Consider the following 12,736-nt stretch of genomic DNA (forward strand, 5'->3'; position numbering starts at 1 on the left):
TGATTTGCGATGCCAGTTTATTCCTGCTAAGTTTTATAGAAACCCAAGTTTACACAAGTTTTCTATGCTTATGGCATCTGTAAATGAAGGTATTGTTCGAAAGTTGTCAGCTTATGTGTACAAAGCATTTCGGCTACGTAGTGTTATGTCTTAGTTCATGTAAGCCTACGGTATATTTTATTTGAAATGAAATGTCTTAGTTCGTGTATGATTTATTTCATTTGATTTGTGTGCAAATGTCATTATGTCATTGTATATATACTATATATATATATATATATGTTCACTTCCGTCACAACGGGGCTATGGCCTAAATGAGTAAACAATCCAATCCAATCTCTCTCTCTCTCTCTCTCTCTCTCTCTCTCTCTCTCTCTCTCTCTCTCTCTCTCTCTCTCTCTCTACCCTCTTTGACCTTTACTCATTCAAAATGGTGTACAAGAACAACAACAATAGCCATCATCATCATCATCATCATCATCATCATCATCATCATCATCATCATCATCATCATCAAAACGTTTACAATCAAAATATTAATCATGATAATACTAACGTTCGAAGCTGCAAGCTGTTATCCGTTGTAGATCTACTCTATAACCCCGCGACGGCCGTGTCAATCAAACGAGATGGTTATGTCTACCCTAATCGATCACCGACCGTATTTGCCACTATCAGTTCCAGACTTGGCATGCCGAAATGAGATAAAGTAGAGGAGAAATAAATCTTATACATGTGAAACTAGTAGTACCAACATGCACAGCTTGGACCGGTTTGAGGCTGTTGTGTGTACAGTGTGTGTTTTCTGTTCCGGTAGAATAGATCTACACGCAGTTCGACGCTACAAAAAGTTTTACTGATTTTCCAACATTTAACGAGAGAAAAATTGAAGAAACAATCCTCACCTGCTCTCTTCCTTGGGAAATTTAAACATCCTGAAGCCTTTAGCATGTGCGTTTGAGCAATTGATGGCCGAACACCATGCCCCACTGCGTTTTCGCGTTGGCGCGGCAATGCTTGTGCAGCACGATATCACTACTGCTGTGGAAAGAGAAAGTAGTTTTTTCCATGTTTCCGCATGGTGGCGCCACTGGGCTTCCGGTCTCACTTTTCAGCGCCGTATGGAGCGTCTCTGTATACTCTATAGTCTCTGATATAGCCCAAAAAAATAGGGTAGGAAGGTAGGCAATCACTTTTTTTTTTATTAACTTTTTTTTCTAATGTGTACAAATTAAACCTACTTGACAGGGAAATAAGTGTGCGACTCTGGCGATTTCGCTTTCATTGCGTTTTCTGCACTCGTTTTCTTTTTTTTGTTTTTTGTTTTTTGTTGACAAATGTAATAAAAAGTTATAGGGTCGGCCCCTAAAAATAGGGTAGGTCGGGTTACCGTAACCACACCTATTTTTTTTTTAGGCCTAATAAGTGCTCACATAATCATACCTGTTATTTCATGGTGGGATATGATTAAAAAAATATGGCGACAGATCTTGAAAAACGGAACATTGATATCATTTTAAAACACGATGCACACAAGTTGGAGAGTAGGAATGAAAAACTGGTACATATTGAACAGACAAAAGGGAGGAGTGAATAAAAGAAATCAACAAAAACAAAACAAGAGAAAAAGAATCAAGGAAACTCAATTTCCATATAGAACAAGATCTGGGCCAATAAGTGTGTTGTGTTGTGTGTGTGTATACATGTGTAAGATAAAACTAAATACATAATTTGGACTTGCAAAATGTAGCTAAAACTGTGTGTTGCCTGTGCAGAAACGGCCAGCGCTGGACGCACGCATCAAGGAACTGATAGAGACGGAGGAAAACGAGGCCCGCAAAGGAGACATCTCCATCACCACCACCACAACAACCATTACCACCAGCACCACCGCCACGGCCGACAACAGCGTTGACAAAGGCGGCAGCAAAGCGGAAGTTGTCGCCGACAGCAGCGACCAGGAAGAAGAGGAAGACCCAATCATGGATGACGATGAGTTGCACAGCCTTCTGGGCGTTTGACAGCATTTACTACACGCGTCGCTGTGCTTCTATTTGTGTCATAAACGTGTTTGTGTACGAGACACAGATGAGCTGACGACAGGAGGTTAGAAGTGAGGAGTTACAATGAAGCTTGTGAATAAGAGTGCAGGTTGAATAACTGCGTACTCGTAAAAACCTACAGGTGCAAAAAACACGAGTGTACAGTACATGGAAGTTGTACCCCAGGGACGCTGAGGAATAAAAAAAAGAATGACTGCAGTTTCTGCTTTGAACCTGCTGGTTTGCTTCAAAGAAAGTGGGTGCTGAACAGAAATGATGGAAACGGTTGTCCCCAAAGATAAGCAGTGGACTGTAAATGCCAACGGCCTGTGCTAGCTTAGTTCAGTCTGGGATTCCTTGTTTGCAGCTGAATGGGATCTTTGGAGATTAACTAAAATCATACAGCGCGCAATGATGTGCCGTTCATGGCCGCAGTTTGATGAATAGCTGTGAATGCATGTTTGACCGATCCTTGTGTGATTTTGGTTGTCTTGGATTCTTTGTTTGCAGCAGAATGGGATCTTTGAAAGTTAACTAAATTTGTACAGCACATAATGGTGTGCTGTTCGTTGTGGCAGTTTGAAAAATCCCTTCTAATGCACGTTACACTGCTGCTTGTGTGATCTTAATTCAATCTGGAATTCTTCGTTTGCAGCTGAATGAGATCTTTGAAGATTAACTGAATTCGTACAGAGTGCAGTTCATGGCCACAGATAGGTAAATCGCTGCAAATGCACTTTTGACTGATACATGTGTGATCTTAAGTCAATCTGGAATTCTTCGTTTGCAGCTGTAAGGAATCGTTGAAGATAATTGAATTCATACAGCGCGCAATGATGTGCCGTTCATGGCCGCAGTTTAATAACTCGCTGTAAATGCACTGCTGCTTGTACGAGCTTACTTTTGTCTCAGATTCTTCGTTTGCAGCTGCATAGAATCTTTAAAGATGGACTCAATTCATACATGGAGCAGTGGTGTACCGGTCATGGTCGCAGTTTGATAAATGGCTGTAAATGCACACGTTTGTCTGCTGCTTACACCATATTGGTTTGGTCTCCGATTCCTCATTTGCAACTGTATGGGATTTTGAAGATGAACTAAGTCGGTGCATTAGGAGGTTGCATTTTGCAGTTTGCTGTGCATATATATGTTGGACAGCTGCGTGTGTTAGCTTGTTCAGTCTCAGATTTCTCGTTTGCAACTGGACGTGATCTTTCAAGATAAACTGAATCCAGACATTGAGCAGGGAGGTACCTTTCTGATACGCAGCTTGATAAAACGCTAAAAATGTCTGTTGCTTCCTTGGTTCAGTCTCGGATTCCTCGTTCACAGCTGACTTGGATCTTTGAAGATGAACTAAATTCATACACTGTGTAAGGCCAAACAAAAAAATAGGTCTGTTTACGGTAACATAGGGTGAAAAAATAGGGTCGGTAGGTCGGCTTTTTTATTTTTTATTATTATTTTATTTTATTTTTTTCCATTTTTTGTATTTTTAAAATTTTTTTTTTCTCCCCTCTCTATGATGTTTCACAGTTCATTTCTTCTCATCAATCCCTGTTTTTGCCCAACATAACTATAAACAGTACTTTGAGCTTACCTCCCTTCTGTCTGCTGTTTGAGCGCAAACAGCTCTATTTTGGATGCGTTTTTTTTTTTTTTTCAGACGATCCAAAAAAAAGATTAGGGTCGGGCCTAAAAACTAGGGTCGGTCGGGTTACCGTAAACAGACCTTTTTTTCTTTTTTTTTGCCTAATGATGTTCATGGTGGCAGTTTGAAAAAAAGCAGTACGGTGAGTTGTTTGTCCCTTTGAAATCATCTGCATCAGATGCTGAGCTGGCAGATGCAAACAAAGAACAAATGCAGCTAATGTTGAGGAGGAGGACATTTGTGGTTTGGAGATACCATAGACCATTTATCCTGGACCGCCAACTAGCTCTCTCTCCGCTCTTTCTCTCTATTACGAGGTAGCGGCCTCTCGCATTTAGGAACCTACGCACCCCCCGCGGGTTAGGGGGAAGAATTTACCCGATGCTCCCCAGCATGTCGTAAGAGGCGACTAACGGATTCTGTTTCTCCTTTTACCCTTGTTAAGTGTTTCTTGTATAGAATATAGTCAATGTTTGTAAAGATTTTAGTCAAGCAGTATGTAAGAAATGTTAAGTCCTTTGTACTGGAAACTTGCATTCTCCCAGTAAGGTCATATATTGTACTACGTTGCAAGCCCCTGGAGCAATTTTTTGATTAGTGCTTTTGTGAACAAGAAACAATTAATAAGTGGCTCTATCCCATCTCCCCCCTTTCCCCGTCGCGATATAACCTTCGTGGTTGAAAACGACGTTAAACACCAAATAAAGAAAGAAAGAAAGTGTGAAGCAGGGTCACATACTTAGGGTTGCGTTGACAGCAAAAGCAATATCCAACAAGTCGAACATTGAAATAATGACATGTTATGTAATGTTATGCTTGTAACATTTCAGATGGTATGGCGGTTTCATTTTAACTCTTTGCTTCATAATATGCGAGGTACGAATGTGAGTACGCCCATTTGTGGTGTCTGAAAGAATACGGCGGTAATTCAAGAGAACACTTTTATGCATTATACAGAAAAAACCTTTTCAGCACCTGTGTTTTTTGTTCGTAGATAGGGAGTCTTTGTATGAGCGTGAGAGAAAAAGAAAGATAATCATTATAAAGACACCAAAGAGTGCAGTAAATTTGTGTGTGTTTGTTTTTTTAGGATTGTCAGTGGCATTTGAGTGCAGCTCCAGTTATTTTGTTGGCATGTGAAATCACTTAGTGTCTGCGCTAACGTTACCAAAGACAATATACAGGCATGGGAATTGTCCGCCGAAAGGCAAATTTCCGCCACATTTTTTTTGGTTGTTCTGCCGAAAAAGCAAAAGTGTCCGCCGAAAAAATAAATGGGGGAGGCAAAAATGGTTCTGAAAACTGAATTTAATGGCAAACTTAGAGCTCAGATGACACCAAATTGTACAATTTGGGTTGTTTGGAGAAAAAAAATTCCGGGGGAGGGCATGCCCACGGACCCCCCTAGTACCTTTTTTACTTTTTTCAATTCCCATGCCTGAATATAGAATGGGGCATGGAGAAAATGTGTTTGTTAAGATTACATTTACAGTGTCTGAAAGTTTGAGGTGTGAAAAAAAGGGGGTGGGTATGACAAAATCTTTTAACACATTCAGTCAGAGCAGCTCCTCTTTAGAATGCAATCTCTCTATTTCATACGTAAATGCATTGAGCGAGTGGGTAATGTAGAAAAAGGAAGAGAAATTTACCTTCTGGAAAAAGAAATAGAGGGATTGCCCAGTTGACTGTGGCCCTTTTCAAGTAAAAAAACCCCCCCCCCCCCCCCCCCCCCCCCCCCTGGGTTGGGGGAAGAATTTACCTGATGCTCCCCAGCATGTCGTAAGAAGCGACTAACGGATTCTGTTTCTCCTTTTACCCTTGTTAAGTGTTTCTTGTATAGAATATAGTCAATGTTTGTAAAGATTTTAGTCAAGCAGTATGTAAGAAATGTTAAGTCCTTTGTACTTGAAACTTGCATTCTCCCAGTAAGGTCATATATTGTACTACGTTGCAAGCCCCTGGAGCAATTTTTTGATTAGTGCTTTTGTGAACAAGAAACAATTAACAAGTGGCTCTATCCCATCCCCCCCCTTTCCCCGTCGCGATATAACCTTGAACGGTTGAAAACGACGTTAAACACCAAATAAAGAAAGAAAGAAAGAGAAATTTACCTTCTGGGAAAATAAATAGAGGGATTGCCCAGTTGACTGTGGCCCTTTTCAAGTAAGAAAACTAAGATTGATTTTGTTCTGCTGTGGCGGAACAGAGGTGTGAATTCATGACGTGTGTGTTCTTTATCTTGGCCGTCTTTACCTGTGTTCCTTGATGCGTGTACAAAACAGGGCAGGAGAGAAACGGGCAAACTGTGCTTCCATCAATGATGAATTGTATGAAAACGCTGACAAGAAACTTGTTTTTTTTTTAAAAATCCACATTGTATTGAAAAGCTTCTCTGAAGGTGAAATGTTTGTGTACAGTGTAAAAATGATAGGACACAAAATGATAGGACACAATCTGTAATGATTGAAATCCTTCACTGAAGGTGCATTTTTGTTTTGTTATGTGTACACAGTATGATGATGATGCAAGCTGATTAGGTTGTACAGGGTGACCCCAAAAAAAGAGTACCCAAACAAAACGTCATAAATTGAACAAAAATAAAGCAATCTTCATAAAATTTATTTACACACACAAGTAGCCTCTGCATGATTTGCACAGAAAATTTTAGCGTTCAAGCTTGTCTTTCAGGAAGGTTATGCTCATTCTACAGAACATGCTCCAAATGGCCTCCCCCGGATTTAAATCCCCCAGATTTCTATCTTTGGGGGTTCCTGAAAGACAACGTCTACAGGAACAACCCACAGACAATCACAGAACTCAAGAGAGCCATCACAACAACCATTCGCGGAATCTCGCAACAGGAGTGTGTGCGGGTGATTGATACAGACCTGTTTACCCTTACGATTTTGGCGTAATTTATTACGATTTTCTGCAAAAAATACGCCATTCCGCTATCCGTGTCAAGACTACGATTTTCATAAATGATAAAAATGTAAAAAAAAATTTTTTTTTTATTAATTCACATGTTTGGCATTGTTTTTTTCAATGGCAAAATGGGGTGAAAAAGCACAGGACTGACCAGAGATCATGTCTGTCTGATGAGACGCTGGAGAGCCTTCTAGTGGTTAAGTCTCGCCCTCACTCATTCGGCAAGCGCAAGTACAGTAGAGAAGCTCTTGACACACTGAAAAAGGCCTACTACGAGCAAAAGAAAAAGAATCAGTGCTGCATGTGCTTTTGATGTGATCTTCTTTGAAATTATGATGACTACAAAAACTGACTGATGTGTTTTGTTTGTGAATGATGGATATATGTGCACGATTGCGTTTCGCCTACACAGTTGTCATGTGCGTTGTAATTGGCGACGAATGCTGGATGATTACTATTTTTGTGCCAGGATTACTATTTTTGGGGCTGAGCATTACTCCAAAACACTTATGGGGGTAAACAGGTCTGTTGATAACTTTGCGCGACGAGTTCAAGTTTGCCTGCAGCGGCGCGGAGGCCATTTGGAGCATGTTCTGTAGAATGAGCATAACTTTCCTGAAAGACAAGCTAGAACGCTAACATTTTCTGTGCAAATCATGCAGAGGCTACTTGTGTGTGTAAATAAATTTTATGAAGATTGCTTTATTTTTGTTCAATTTATGACGTTTTGTTTGGGTACTCTTTTTTTTGGGTCACCCTGTACAACTCCATGAACAGTCCCAAGACTAAGAGGCGACGCAGTAGTCCCCCTTTCACGGCAGCACTTCTGCAGAATTGTCTGCTGCATTTAAATGTTTTATGGCTGCTGTGTTGAGACACCTGGGAGTTTTACAGAGCTGTTTGTAATGGGGTGTTGTGTTTGTGCTGTTGTCTCCAGGTATACTCAAGCCAACCTTTGTGTCCACATGGCAAATCATGAAATGTTGATAGGGCTAGCGACCGGCACGGTTGGCCTAGTGGTAAGGCGTCCGCCCCGTGAGCAGGAGGTTGTGGGTCCGAACCCCGGCCGGGTCATACCTAAGACTTTAAAATTGGCAATCTAGTGGCTGCTCCGCCTGGCGTCTGGCATTATGGGGTTAGTGCTAGGACTGGTTGGTCCGGTGTCAGAATAATGTGACTGGGTGAGACACGAAGCCTGTGCTGCGACTTCTGTCTTGTGTGTGGCGCACGTTATATGTCAAAGCAGCACCGCCCTGATATGGCCCTTCGTGGTCGGCTGGGGGTTTAGCAAACAAACAAACAAAAATAGGGCTAGCGACTCAGTCTGAACCACAGGAGCTTGTATCCAACCGCCGGATCATTATTTACTCCTGCATGCTTATTATTTACTGCTGCATCCTTACCCTTACTACTACTACTATTCACTACAGTAGTGAATAGTAGTACTACTAGTAAGGAGACTGTAGGTAATAAGGAGTAAATAATGATCGACCGGCGATTGGATACAAGCTCCTGTGGTCTGAACTCACTTCTGTTTGACTGGCTTTGCCTCCAAGTAATCTAACTGTGCACTTCATTACATTGGAAAGAGGTTATGGGGGGGGGGGGGGGGGGGGGAGGTGGTATGTTTGCTGTGTCACGGGGAAAGGACTATGTACAGAATCTGCCAGTGTTCAGCTTTGGAACTGTTACGGCTGTGGCAGTTTAGAACTTCTTTCAAGAGAAGATCAGATAAAATAAAAATAAAAACACTGCAATCATAATGTCCATTTTTATTTTACACAAACATGGACATGTTTCTTTTGGCACCACATTGCCCTTACTGACCCTTTGTCTGCTGTGACATGGGAAGTAACTCTGTCAATTTCAAACTTTGAAATCATAATATCGGAGTAGCCACTGCGATTTATTCAAAATGATTCAACACTCAAACCTCACAGGAAGCCAGTAGCAACGGAAACAGATATATGCGTCAGATGTAGCATTATGTTAAGCAACGGTTTCTTTCTTCTGACTGTGGGTGCTCCAGCATGCAATATTGAGCGCTCTGGAAGGTGAAGGGCTAAATATGGCATCCTCGTTCCTGAATAAAATGCACTGTGCGATAATCTTAGCCAACTGCCCGATTTTTGTCCTTATCGCTGCGACACCATGGAAGTGCTACAAAGAGGTGCCAGTCACACGAACCTTACATACTCCGTTCTTGCCAGCAATAGTCGAGGACTGCTTACGGACTTGCAGTTTACAGATTGTGCTAGAACTTGGGGTGGTTTGCACGAGAAAGTTACCAACCAAATGGGAGCCAGCTACGAGGTTGGATTGGTTGAAATTAAAAAGCAGACCTCAATTTCAACCAATCGGACTGAGTAGATGGTTCCCACCCAGTCGGTATTTTTCTTGTGCACATCACACCAGGATGAAGAGGTCCTTTTGACCATGTCATCATGAAATGTGTGGGTCAACTTTATACTTGGCCTGCATGTTGGCTTGAAAGGTTTTAGATCTTGAGAAGTCTCACTGTGCATGCCACCCAACGGTTCCCCTTGGGTGTTTGTTGATGTGCAACAGATACTTGATGACTGATTTATGGCCCTGAAAGCTCTGAATTTCGGTGCATATAAAACAAATGTGTGTGCAGTTTGTAATAATGATTTGTTGTGAATACCGCAGCTGTGAATCACTGAATGAATTGATTTTGGTCCCATTGATTGAGTGTGTGTGTGTGTGTGTTTGGTGTGTGTGTGTGTGTTTGGTGTGTGTAGTTTTCTATTGTACATCGCCGGTGAGAAGGGATGTTTAATAAGTGTTCTTTATTATTATTTATTTTTATTATTATTATTATTATCTTTATTATTTCAAAATACATTTCTTGGCATTACTCCAAATATCAGGTATGAAGGGCATGAATGTGTAGTCATTTTTTATTGAGTGGAGACTGTTATTGATATACAGTAGTACTGTAGTAGAATGACCATCTCAAGGACCGACCAAAAGTGGTGGTAACCAGGTGGTCGCTATGGAAACCAGTGATGTTAGTGTGGACAGACAGACAGAAACCTATGCACCCAAACACGCGACTGCAGGACGCAGTCGGTCGTAGGACACGAGACCGACTGATCCGTTTTGCTCAGAAACTGCACTCGGGAGCTTTCCCTGTATACAGGGAAAACGCCTACAGGAAGTGCACCCACAGGGAATGCACCCACTTTTGGTCAACTTTAAGATTCCTTCTGTGTTAGTGACAAGCACATCATCTAAAAAGTTTTTTTTTTTAAATGTGTGAAAACACTTACTCTTAAAGTGATACCATGGCATTGTACTAGTGACAACTTGTGGTGTTTAAAGTACATGTACTTGCATTGGTGACTGTACTGTACCACTTCCACCAATGAACCAAAACTTCTGTTTTTTTTTCTTCTTTTTTTGTATGACATGTTGCATGGTACAGGAGCATTTCAACTGTTGGCTAAATGGAATAAAGATAAATCGAATGTGTGTGGTGTGTTTTTGAGAGAGAAAAAGTGTGTGTGTGTGTGTAAATTTAATTTAATTTAATGTGTATTTTATGTTTCTGTGAGAGAAAGGGTTGGTCTGAATGTGTGTCTGCGAGTGTTGATTTCTAAGAGAAAGTGTGTGTGTGTGTGTAAATTTAATTTAATTTATTGTGTATTTTATGTTTCTGTGAGAGAAAGTGTTGGTCTGAATGTGTGTCTGCGAGTGTTGATTTCTAAGAGAAAGTGTTGGTCTGAATGTGTGTCTGCGAGTGTTGATTTCTAAGAGAAAATGTATGTGTCTGGTCATGGAAAGAGTGTGAGACAAGCAATGACATCAAGTTCAAAGTAACAAGAGGCGAAGCCTTCGAGGCTCACGTCGTAAGAAATCGACAAACAGTAACACAAACTCAATCACTCCGTCACACACACACACACACACACACACACACACACAGTAAGCATAGGTGACACTGTGCAAGAAAGCGAGACACTAGATCTAGATCTGTCTGTCTGCATGTAGCCTACTTACAGGGACACGACTGCCAACTAGTCTCGGCCCGCTCAAAATAAAAAATAACAATGACAGAGACTTTCAGTAATTCCTTCGCGTGACGTCTAACCCTCTTACGCCATAATGTGACGTCTTCAAATGACGAAATGTTAAAGTTTCTACCACACGCACAAACGCACAGACAGACAAAGTTACGATTGCATAGGCTACACTTACGTGAGCCAAAAACTAAAACATGGGTTGGGATAAAATTGATAAGAGGCACTCATTGCAAGAGCATGCTGTACAATTTATTTCAAAATCACAGCATAAGCAGTGTCATGTTTCTGACAGGATTTGTCATGTGAAACAAAAATTACAGTACTTGTACAACTCATTTCACCAATAACAGTCAATAATTTGAGAGAAAAAAAAAGGAGATGCAACAATCTATAGCATACATGTACAGATGAGAATTATTGAAAGAAAGGTAATGGACAAATGCTTCACCCAAAAAAGTGGAATAAATAGCTTTTAACGTATTCTGCAGTTGTAGTTTGAAAGAAAGCTTTTGATAAGTAAATAAAATTCAGACAGTACATAAGAAGAGCAACAGATTTTGATTGAAGAGAAAGTCTTGCAATGTAAATTATGGTTGATTATGGTGAAGCAAGATTATACCTGCACTGCTGTAGACAGAGTTTGAAAGATGTCATGTGTATTTTGATCACATCCTGTACTGTATGCATTCACAATAGACACATTCCGAAAATTACTTTCTTTCTTTCTTTATTTGGTGTTTAACGTCGTTTTCAACCACGAAGGTTATATCGCGACGGGGAAAGGGGGGAGATGGGATAGAGCCACTTGTTAATTGTTTCTTGTTCACAAAAGCACTAATAAAAAAATTGCTCCAGGGGCTTGCAACGTAGTACAATATATGACCTTACTGGGAGAATGCAAGTTTCCAGTACAAAGGACTTAACATTTCTTACATACTGCTTGACTAAAATCTTTACAAACATTGACTATATTCTATACGAGAAACACTTAACAAGGGTAAAAGGAGAAACAGAATCCGTTAGTCGCCTCTTACGACATGCTGGGGAGCATCGGGTAAATTCTTCCCCCTAACCCGCGGGGGGACCAGGGAGGGGTAAATCCTTCCCCCTAACCCGCGGGGGGCAAAAATTACTCTGTCAAGGTTGTATGGGTTATGACAGAGTGAATACCATTGCTTTTAATGAGGCAAACTTTCCCATGTGACATTATAGGCCAGTCACTACCAAGGGTTGCATGTGTGTAGACACATCCCTCACTAGTGACTGGCCTATAATGATGAAAAACCGAGGTCCCTTCGTGTACACTACATTGGGGTGTGCACGTTAAAGATCCCACGATTGACAAAAGGGTCTTTCCTGGCAAAATTGTATAGGCATAAATAAAAATGTCCACCAAAATACCCGTGTGACTTGGAATAATAGGCCGTGAAAAGTAGGATATGCGCCGAAATGGCTGCGATCTGCTGGCCGATGTGAATGCGTGATGTATTGTGTAAAAAAATTCCATCTCACACGGCATAAATAAATTGCATAAAATAACAAGAAGAGCAAACGCTCGATCGAGTCACTTTCGCAGTTCTGAATATTATATGAGGCATCAGATGGACAGGAAGAAATTGCTATTCACAACACAATGAGTCACGTTCACATAAAATTTGAGCCCGGTCACTTTTATAGTTTCTGAGAAAAGCCCAACGTTAAGTTGTGTGTTGCCGAACAGAAAAGGCTAGTTATCTCCCTTGTTTTTCTGATAACGTTCGTAAAAGGCTACAGATGTAAATACTTTGATGTAAAGAATAATCCTACAAAGTTTCAATCACATCCGATGAACTTTGTCAAAAATATAAAATGTCTAATTTTTCCTTTGACGCTGACCTGTGACCTTGAAAAAGGTCAAAGGTCAACGAAACCATCGTTAAAGTGTAGAGGTCATTGGAGGTCACGACTAAACAAAATATGAGCCCGATCGCTTTGATAGTTTCCGAGAAAAGATATAAAATGTCTAATTTTTCCTTTGACGCTGACCTGTGACCTTGAAAAAGGTCAAAGGTCAACGAAACCATCGTTAA

At 40.8% G+C, this 12,736-nt stretch overlaps 3 protein-coding genes across 7 annotated transcripts in view; 2 read left to right on the forward strand and 1 right to left on the reverse strand.

The window, feature by feature from the left end:
- Positions 1-10,116, forward strand: part of LOC138951467 (hepatoma-derived growth factor-related protein 2-like) — a 55,766-nt gene extending 45,650 nt beyond the window's left edge. For all 5 annotated transcript variants that reach the window (XM_070323066.1, XM_070323068.1, XM_070323069.1 and 2 more), the window contains one exon: positions 1,776-10,116. In XM_070323066.1, coding sequence (XP_070179167.1) covers positions 1,776-2,021 — 246 coding nt within the window. In that variant the 3' untranslated portion in view covers positions 2,022-10,116. The remainder of the gene's footprint in view (positions 1-1,775) is intronic.
- Positions 1-12,736, forward strand: part of LOC138951510 (lysM and putative peptidoglycan-binding domain-containing protein 1-like) — a 333,283-nt gene that overhangs the window by 128,881 nt on the left and 191,666 nt on the right. The gene's annotated exons all lie outside the window — the stretch shown is intronic.
- LOC138951511 (transmembrane emp24 domain-containing protein 3-like) overlaps positions 10,902-12,736 on the reverse strand; it is a 29,865-nt gene continuing 28,030 nt past the window's right edge. The window contains exon 4 of the transcript XR_011451130.1: positions 10,902-11,550. The gene's annotated coding sequence lies outside the window, so the exon portion shown is untranslated. The remainder of the gene's footprint in view (positions 11,551-12,736) is intronic.

The sequence above is a fragment of the Littorina saxatilis genome, linkage group LG16, assembly GCF_037325665.1.
Source record: "Littorina saxatilis isolate snail1 linkage group LG16, US_GU_Lsax_2.0, whole genome shotgun sequence".
NCBI lineage: Eukaryota > Metazoa > Mollusca > Gastropoda > Littorinimorpha > Littorinidae > Littorina > Littorina saxatilis.